Source organism: Sabethes cyaneus, chromosome 2 (assembly GCF_943734655.1).
Source record: "Sabethes cyaneus chromosome 2, idSabCyanKW18_F2, whole genome shotgun sequence".
NCBI lineage: Eukaryota > Metazoa > Arthropoda > Insecta > Diptera > Culicidae > Sabethes > Sabethes cyaneus.
The window spans coordinates 15179982-15189825 of record NC_071354.1 but is presented as its reverse complement, the minus strand read 5'-3'; the positions used below and the strand labels follow the sequence as shown (position 1 = coordinate 15189825).

The following is a 9844-nucleotide window of genomic DNA, read 5'->3' as shown; positions in this document are numbered from 1 at the left end:
ACGACCACTCGGGGCAAAAGTGCCACTCTTCAGTTTTCATTAAAACGACGAAGAATTTTAATATGGTTATTTTTATGGTTTCTAAAGTGTCTTACAATATACCATAGCAAAATTCATCGATAAAAAATATAAACTCAGATATTAAAATGATTTTGAAATTTTACTGTTTGAAAATTGCACAAAATGATGACTGCTGAAAACAAGCATACTGAAATCTTATTTATCTTTATGTGTATTATTTTTAGTCTAACACATTAACTAGACCTAATTCCTATATAGATAAAAGTTGAATTTTAACTTTTCACATTTCTCTTGTTTAACATTTCTGTGGTCATTTTCCCCGCCATAGTGGCACTTTTGCCCCGTACCTATTAATATCGACCGAAAAACATCTGAAACGAAAACGTTTTTTTTTCTATATTTATATTCACCCCTATTCTGTATTTCGAACGAGTCTTTATACCGTTCGACTTGCTTCGAACGAAATGTTTTACCCATTTGATTTTGCTGGCGGAAATTTCGTTCGAAATACCAAGTCGTTCGAAATATAGAATAGCGGTGATTATTTTGATATTGAACTCACTGAAACTGTTTAGATTATACCCTCATCTAATTTTTAGGCCTTTTCAGGTTGAATTCAATTGGTTCTTTTTGATCGTAATTAATTGAAAACAGGGTTAAGGTGTTCTTTATGCCCCGGGTCCCCCTACTTTATATGAAAAAACGAAAACAGTCGAAATCTCTGCAAAAAAAACCAAAGAGCGAACGTGAAATTTCTTTCGTACAAATATGAACTTATATATTCGATAGCGTTTATTGCCATTTATTGCAGTAAACAAAATTTTTCCCATTAATAATAATCAAACATTCGTATCCTTTTGGGGTACAAACATCAAATTAGTACAATCGCTGAGCAGCTCCCATCGAGGATTTGATGTGCAGCGAGCGTACGTTTTGCCAGTGCTTTTTCAGCAGCGAAACCAGGAAATTGATGGAAAGATGTACATTCTGAGCCAGCTCGTCGGGAGACATCTTGACGTGTCCGACGGCAACCGACAGACAGAGGACCTTCTTCATCTGGAACTTGATGGTAGCCTTGACTTCATCAATTTTCTGCGTCATCGATTCGCTGTGTGCCAACAGACCAGGGAACTTGCCGGCCTTGTTCAATCCGGGACCGAGCAGACGGGGAATCTGCTTGATCAGCGACTCGGAGGCCAGGAAAGCGTCGTACTTCTTAGCTAGCTTCTTGACCAGTTTCTTATTCTTGTTCAGCTTCTTCAGCGCTTCGGCATCCATGTATGGAATGTCGTTGGCCTTGGCTTCATCACAATGCTGCTGGTCACCAAGGACGCAGACTTGCATTTTCGGACGTGGGATGTACTTTAGCCTGTAACACAAAATGGGAACACAAATTAGAAAACGAATTTAAACTTAGCAAATGTAAATAGCCAGGGATTTGAACTTTTTCAATTGATTCCAAACTCACCACTGGTGACGGAAGACTAAATCTATCAAGCAATAAATAAGAAAGGGGTGTCGGTAGTCTCCGGCAGAGCCGGAGATACCTCCTCAATTCATTTAAGACCCTGAGTGCAGGTCCGTCCTATCCCGCAGAACGGGAATCGAACTTCCTGATACTAATGGTACGGATGGTCTCCGTCCAATCATCGCATCAGGTTTACACGTACTTGACAGTTCCGGAGAAACGCTTATCCTTTTGGGGATCGTAGTTCTTCAGGCCAATCTGCAGTTCCACGGTTTCCAGGAAGCGGCGATGCTTCTTCTTGGCTCCCTTGAGCACTTCATTCACGCACTCGTAGAGGATATCCTTCGACACTTTAGAACTGAAAAGGTAGATACGAAACTGGTGTTATTAATCATAACCTCAAATGCAATACAGCAATGACAATTTTTTCTTAGTATGAATAAAGCTGATTTTTATCACTTTTAATGACAAATATTTCAATTTCAAGCGTTAAATAAAATAAAATATTTTTAAAACGTGGAACAAAACTCACGTCATTTTAAACGATTGACGTCCGCCCTCGACGACGACTACAAACGAAAAGAGACCGATTAAGAAGTGTCGTTCGACCGGAAGCAAAGAGGAATCGCCGTAATTTCGAAAACTGTCAAAACTGACAGTTTACTGGATTGCGAAAAAATAAAGATGTGAACAGTTTTTATGCCACGTAAAGGAGACTCTAGTCGATATTTTTATAGCACTAATTTTTGAACACGAACGTGCTCTTGGGGGTGGTGGTTTATAAAAAAAGCGTATTAGGAGACACTGAAAAGTCGATTTGTAATACAGTCGTATTTCGCTGGTTGGGCCTCTAATACTTGGGCTTCGTTTTAGTTCGCTAGTTGGGCTATGGCCCAACTAAAACGAAACTGGACGTCAAAATTGGTTGTCAAGTTAGAACTGACAATCACTCGTAAATTCTTTCAAGGGGTAAGCAAAAGCGTATCAACTTGTAATTCGCGTTGATTTTCAATAATCAATTTTTGAAATTTTCACAGATTATTTAAAGAAGAAAAACATCCGCATATTACCCATTTCGCTTTACCAAACTTTGATTAGCTCAAAGAATTCAAGTCGCGTAGTTTCCGATACATTATTCTCAACGTATTGAATGATTAAAGTCGACTAAGTCTACGGCTATGCAAATCCACTTTAATACATCACTTACTTACTTAGGTCTTTTTGAAAAAGTAACTTTTGTATACGGCAGACTTCGCAGCTAGAGTACAGAACTATTGAAGTGCTTCTTAGTGCAATCCTTATTTAGATATCTGGCATAGTAATATATCCAGCTTTTTACGAGCCATAATGGCGGACGTGTTCGTAAAATTTGAACAGCGTTTTTGACATTTCCCTAATACATCGCACGTTTTCTTTCCGTGCATTCCTGTAGTTTTACCGTGAACGCGCGAAAAGAAAACGTGCGATGTATTAGGGAAATGTCAAAAATGCTGTTCAAATATTACGAACACGTCCGCCATTTTGGCTCGTAAAAAGCTGGATTCAACTCATTAAAATATATGTATATTTACGTCCATTTTACACCTGTTCTCAAAACAAACACCATTTTATGCTTCAAACAAACAAAAATCCGATATTAGCTCAATAATGATTCAATGTTTTACAAAATTGTAACACCAACAAAAACGATGCATGTACCCCTCATGAAATCTTTCCCTTCTGTCAGTTGGCCCAACTAACGAATCACTTTCACTAGTTGGGCCGAGGCGGTGGCCCAACCAGCGAATGACGACTGCACAGACTAACAGACGTAACACGGAAGCCTCATTCTATCGCCAATAAAAACGATCATTTCAAATTATCGCTTAAGCCAAGACTCAAACAACAGTCGCTGCGCGAGAATGCCGCTTGCCTGCGCTGGCGCTGTTGTCAGATAATATACAAGTAAATTTATAGCATTGCTGAATTTATAGCAACCTACTCTGGCGTAGCGCGAAGACTGCATCAGGTGATGCTAGTGTTTTTTCCAAGTTTTAGGGGTGTCATTGAAACGATGTTTTGCTAGAAAATTTGTTCGAAGTGTTACATCTGTTAGTCTGTGTAAAAACTATTGATAAAACGGTAACTATTATAATTATAAATGTACTTCAATCAATACTTAGCATTACTTCAGTTTATATTAACTGAAAGAGTAATTCAGAAGACTATTTTCCAATAAAAATAGGTTACACGTACTTGCAGCGCTGATGAACCATTTTAGAAGCCAAATGCGAAATCGATAAAAATCATTACTTAAAAATTGTATCTCCCAGTATCGGACACTTAATAGAAATCATAAAATAAACCAATTCAGGCTTATAGTTCTGAAAAATACATGTCAAAGTGTTTAAAATCTCTTATTACCTGCATACTTGTTGACTAAAGATGTTCGAAAAATTGCTTTGCATAAAAATTAATAGTTTTTTACCCGCTACATCGAAATCCTTCTCTTTTCTTCGCAAAAATTAATCATCAACTGGTTTCCTTGTTGTTTTTTTTAATATTTTCTTTCTTTTTTTTAATATTTAAGATAACCGGTTCGGCATAAGTGATGTTTTCTTTCTTCTCAGTCTCTTTTTTTTGCAAAATCTTGATTTCATTCAAGAATTTGACTGAACTATGCAAAGCTTTTTGCTGTCCGGTATTGGAGAATGGCTCGGTGTCCGGTACTGGGTGACGGGAATTAATTACTATAAACTATATTTTTTTAACAAAATGAATATCTTTGTGGAAAAATGAACTATGGAGGTTTAAAAATACTTAATAAAAGATATTTTGTACATTAAAAAAGATTTTTTATCCGATCGAATGATGCTGTAATACTGATTCGAAAATTAGTTGAAACATAACAATTTACTCGGCGGTAGATAAAAACAAACAAATCTCTGTTTTCATGAAAGATTTTGTCACATAAAATCACACAAGCTAATTGTTTGTCTTTTTTGTTCATTTTATCATATTAGCTGCCAAAGTTTACATTTGAACCACAGAGAACAGATTAACAGGCTCGAAGGAAGTAATCGATTTTTTGTGTGTAAAATATGTCGGTAGCGCCCTCCAGAAATAGTTTGCCAAACGCATCAAAAAATATCCATGTACCTTTATCAATATTTTTTTGCGCTGGAGTTACAAAGCAGCGATGGCAGCGACATCAAGATTTAGTTTGCCACTTACTGCTCGAGGAGTGCTCTATTGAAGGATTACTCGTAGATTACATAAAAACCTTTTACACACTTTTTGTCAATTACCTGGTAGTCTGTTCTCTGTGTTTGAACTATGAAAGTCAGAAGTGTCCGATATTGGGAGCTGTCCGGCGTTCGGGGACTTCCCCTATAGAGATAAGGCACTGCAGTCGTATCATTAGTGAAGCCGGTCGTAAAAGCACAGTTCTCTTCAGTTACAGTCCAGCCATCAACCACAACACGTTTCAACGAGAAAATTAATTCTAAAGTTTCTATGTTTTTAGTGAGTTAGCCAAGCTACGGTTGATAAAAATTAGAATGCCTCAATGTGAGTATATAGAAATTGAAACTAAGGGGTTACTATGTAACGAATATATTGGATAGTGGCAAGGATAGTGGGTAAAAAGGCCTGACAAATGAGTGTAGTTTAGCGAGTTTCGACGCCATTTTGGAATCCAAAATGGAGGCTTCCGGTTTGCTGTTTGGAAATTAACAAAATTAAATAAAAAAACTTCTGTAATTCTGCGAATATTGATGACATCAGCTCTTTTACGGACGTTTTAACTTAAAATGATTTGGGTCCATATACAAAAGGAAAGTAAATTATATAGTTACATGCCTTGATTTTCTCCTAAAATCATTAGGCTTAAACGTATTTAAAGATTTTGCCCTTCTTTATCGACATACTGCGTAGTCGCCTATTACAGCACAAAACAAATAAAAAGCTAGTACAATGATTCTACTGACTCTATTCAGCATCTCGTATTCGTGCTCTTTAAACCGAGTAAGAAGAAAATGTTTCCAATAAATTCTAAAGGTGTGTCGCCTCACATTTATAGCCTACATTTTACTTTTTTTTATCAGCTTTGTTTAGCTGATGCAATTCCATGTTTTTATGTATCACCAGAGTCTTATCTATCACTATATGGATTTCACAACACTTGCAATTAAAGCGGGGTACGCTGCTGAAAAGAAAAGAGTAAAAAGATATAAGAAAAAGAAATGCTCAAGATATTGTCCCTATTATGACTATTTAGACTACTGTGATAATCATTTAATGCAACATACCGCATTTTGCACTGTTAATCTGACACTAGAGTGGCTTTTAGTTTGATCTACTAATGAGTTTGACTTCTTTTTCCTTCTTCCCCTTCTTTTCCACTTAATTTTCTTTGAGCGAAATCGTGTGCGAGATTCGACTGTGATAATCGTGTAAATCGGGGTAGTCTAAATAGGGGCAAATGTCGCAATATCGATATCTCTAATGATTTCTTAAGCAGTATGGAAGAAGCACTGATTGTAGCTACAGCACCCGTTTTAGCTAGATTTGTTTTTAAGTGTTAATTAATGAAATATATGGCTAATAACACATCTTTAGATGAAACTAAATCAAATTTCTAAAAATTCATACTTCAAAGCGATTTCATATTTCATATGCCCGTTTTCGCCATACGTGAAATCAATTGATATTTAGTTCTGAAATTGTGGTCGTGGAATTCCAAAATTTCTTCTTTTTTACCGCTGGAAGACAGTGAGTTACTAAATTGATTAAATTATCAAAAAAGTTATTGCGGAGTTTCCACCTATTTAGAGTCCCACGCGAAAATTATTAGCGTGGTTATTTTCTGCGTTTATCACACATGTTTGCAAATTTAGCAATTTGAACCATTAGCTTTTCGTTATTGCCTCCCCACTGCATCCCTCCTTATTTGATAAGCATATTTTCAATGTATTTAGTAAGTACAGGATAATTATTATTAAAAAAAGAATTTGCGCAGGACTCTTAAAACTGCTGCCAGGTGCAATATTGATTATTTGATATTCTTTGTCCAAGATTGTACACAAAATGACGGCTTCATCGAAAAACATTGTCTGAGGTGTGCAATTAAAACACACACTAACAGACGTAACACTTCGAAAAAAATTTCGAATAAAACATCGTTTCAATAACACCCATAAAACTGAAAAAAACACTAGCATCACCTGATGCAGTCTTCGTGCTACGTTGAGTAGGTTACTATAAATTTAGCAATGCTATAAATTCACTTGGATATTATATGACAACAGCGCTAACGCAAGTAACCCAGATAACACAAAATCGTAATAGAAAGTTCACATTAAATCGTTTTCATGTCAATTTCATATTGGATTTGTATAATGATTAGAGTATTTCAAATCGAAGTGAACAATAAGTTGTTTTGCAGTCGTGCGTGTCTTCATATACAATTCATGACTGTGAATTATAAAGCAGGATAGACAATTGCAATATTTGATTATATCTATATCATATATTCAGGAGTATTTAGTTGCGTGTTATAAAAACTGCGCAAAATAGAATTACAAATAGTTGTTAAAATTTTCGCACGTATATCGCCTCCACTTTGGTACATATATGCTCTTACAAGGCGTGAAATATAACTTTTTCGTTCAGATATGATTTCGTATACCTCAGTTGCAATCGAGATATACAAACCAAATGGTTTACTGGGAAGCGGCGTTCTCGCGCAGTGACTGTTGTTTGAGTCTTGGCTTAAGCGAAAATTTGAAATGCTCGTTTCTATTGACGATGGAATGAGGCTTCAGTGTTACGTCTGTTAGTATGTGATCAAAGTATCTTCAGAATACGCTACCTGGTAAAAAATACAATATTTAAGGTCTACAATTTGATACCGTTGAAGTGGCAAGTGCCAGAAAACTACAACACGGAGTACCGAAACGATACTGTCCAAGTAGAAGGAAAAGATTGTTTCCTGGCTTATTGAAATGCTACGTCGCGATTTTATAGTGCAGCACCGTATGTAATTATTTAAAGGTGAAGAATTTTCTCACCAAAAACCCTCGTGATACTCCATGTAATTTACGTATTGTTCTAAATATTCACAACTTGTCTGGTAATTTTTATTTACGTTAGACAGGAAATGCCCAAGTAATAATTTCAGGCTGATCAAATGCTTTTATAGCTGATTTTATTCAACTGGCGGTTGGACTATGGTTTAGTTTTAGAAATAAAAACCTTTTTTCCTAAACATCTCCCAAGGAACAATTTTTGCTTATTAAACGTTTCACCGACAGCTTTTATTCAGCACATGCTGTATAGCTGCTTTTAAAGTATATCTAAACACCTCTGTTCAATGCTTATACAGTTGGTTTTGGAGAATTTAAACAGCACAGTGCTGAATATGGGCGTGGAAGATGCGTTTGTATGACTGTTATGCAACGTATAGTAAAACGTTTATTCAGTACGCATAGATATGTTTATTAAACTGCTGCTAATGGTACTGAAGCTACGTTTATTCCACAGCAGTTCAACATTTAGACAAGCAAAAAGAATAAAATAGGCAGGAAGTACTTTTATTTTATTTTGTGGGTTTCGTTATTTTCATGTTCACTTTTGTATTCGTATTTTTATAATTTAATGAGAAACTTAGTAAGGAAATCGTTGGTTGACTCAAAATTTATCAAGCCTGCCATTATACTTTTTTCATTCATCCGGATTCGAACTTACATCCTGACGGTCGGAAGCCATCGACGAACACATCTGAGGTAATGTGACATATGACAGGCGCCGAGTTTTTGGCCGATGTGGATTTACCAGTTCAAGTTTGTCAAGCGTGGAACAAAAATGGGTTAAAATACATTTAAGCGCTGAAGAGTAGTTTCTTAAATCGTGTTTGGCATCTGCTGTACAACATTGCTTTAGAAATATTTATTCTGCACATGTTAAACATTTAATAAACTATTTGTGCTAAAGTATTTCGCTTGTACCACCAGCAAGACCAGCAACATAACACACTCACAACGCAAAGGTTTTTTTTTCTCTTGAATATTGACGACGGTGAGCGGTGCTAGTGAGTGAAATTCACTGGAAACTGGAAATTAAGAACTTTCGGCTAGCTGCGAACATTGTGTGCGATTGTTCAGTTAGTTAGTAGTGATGTGATTAGTTAGCAGCAGCAGTGATTAGTTAACAGCAGAAGTGGTTCGTGCTAGTATCGCAGAGGAATAGTACTTTTGTCACCCCGTCATTAGTTTACGCAGATAATACTGCTTCCTGAGCTTATCGCTACTTTAAGTCGCGGCTCGCTGTCTGTGTACGTATATTTGTCAGCGGGTCGGATTTAGTTTTTTTCATCCAAAAAACAAAGCAGCAGTGGATGACACGAGAAGTGGGGTTTTCGCACACCGGCAACGGGAGCTGGTCAAGCGATTACGGTGCTACCAGCAGTGGTGGTATCGCCACTATGCCACCCGACCATAACAATTCTGGCAGCTTTAGCCCGACACAATTCATCTCGCTGAGCAAATCTATTGTGAGTAACTCGCAAAGCGTCAAGCAGAGCTGGTTGCCTTGGACGAGGGATAACGACACGCCGAGGGAGAAGATACATACCGTCCAGACAACAACAAATAAAAGGATTGCCACGACCAGCAAAGATTCGTGTGTGTAAATTTTTCTATTCTTAATCTGTAAAAAAAAAGAAATAAAGTGTACCTAATATAAATTTATTTATCTAAATTATAAAGTGTAAAGTATAAAGTGTCATTCAAGTTGTTGGTGTTATTGGCTGCCATGAAGCACTTTTTATTCCACACCTGCTCTTGGTGGTGCTACTTATACGTTTGTACGACGATTAATCGACACATATTTCACAATTTCTCTTAGCAATGCAGCTGATGCGTTTGGGCAACTTTCATTCGACCTTTATTCCATCGCTATTCCACACTTGCTCTCAGCAATGCTGCTGATTCGTTTGCGCAACATTTATTCCACTTTTATTCTGCACTTGCTCTCAGCAATGCTGCTGATACGTTTGCGCCACGTTTATTCCATCCTTATTCCACTACTATTCCACACGTGCTTTCTGTAATACTGCTGATACGTTTGCGCAATGCTTATTCCACTCTTATTCCACTTTTACTCCACAATTGCTCTTAGCTGATACGGTAGCTTTTAAGCGACCGGTTTTCCACACCTGGTCTTAGCTGTGCTGCTGATACGTTTGCACAATGCCTGTTCGACTCTTATTCCACACTTACATAACAACATGTAGAAGTTGATTAGAAGCTAGGAAAAATGTGGGATATGACGTTTAAACAACACGTACTTCAGCAAATTCGCTTATTCAGCACCGGA

At 36.9% G+C, this 9844-nt stretch overlaps 1 protein-coding gene across 1 annotated transcript; it reads right to left on the bottom strand.

The window, feature by feature from the left end:
• Positions 1-795: 795 nt before the first annotated feature.
• On the bottom strand, positions 796-2103 carry LOC128734286 (60S ribosomal protein L10a). The gene is made up of 3 exons (XM_053828390.1): positions 2022-2103; positions 1692-1847; positions 796-1390 (listed from the first exon to the last, which is right to left on the bottom strand). Exons 1-3 carry the CDS (start codon positions 2024-2026, stop codon positions 898-900), a joined length of 654 nt encoding a protein of 217 aa, XP_053684365.1. The 5' UTR covers positions 2027-2103; the 3' UTR covers positions 796-897.
• Positions 2104-9844: the final 7741 nt, after the last annotated feature.

What these genes read in the sequence shown, in the direction of transcription:
- LOC128734286 (XM_053828390.1), bottom strand. An exon ending in CGTTTCTCCGGAACTGTCAA is followed by an intron (nt 1,391 to 1,691) that starts GTACGTGTAAAC and finishes TTTGTGTTACAG; the next exon opens with GCTAAAGTACATCCCACGTC.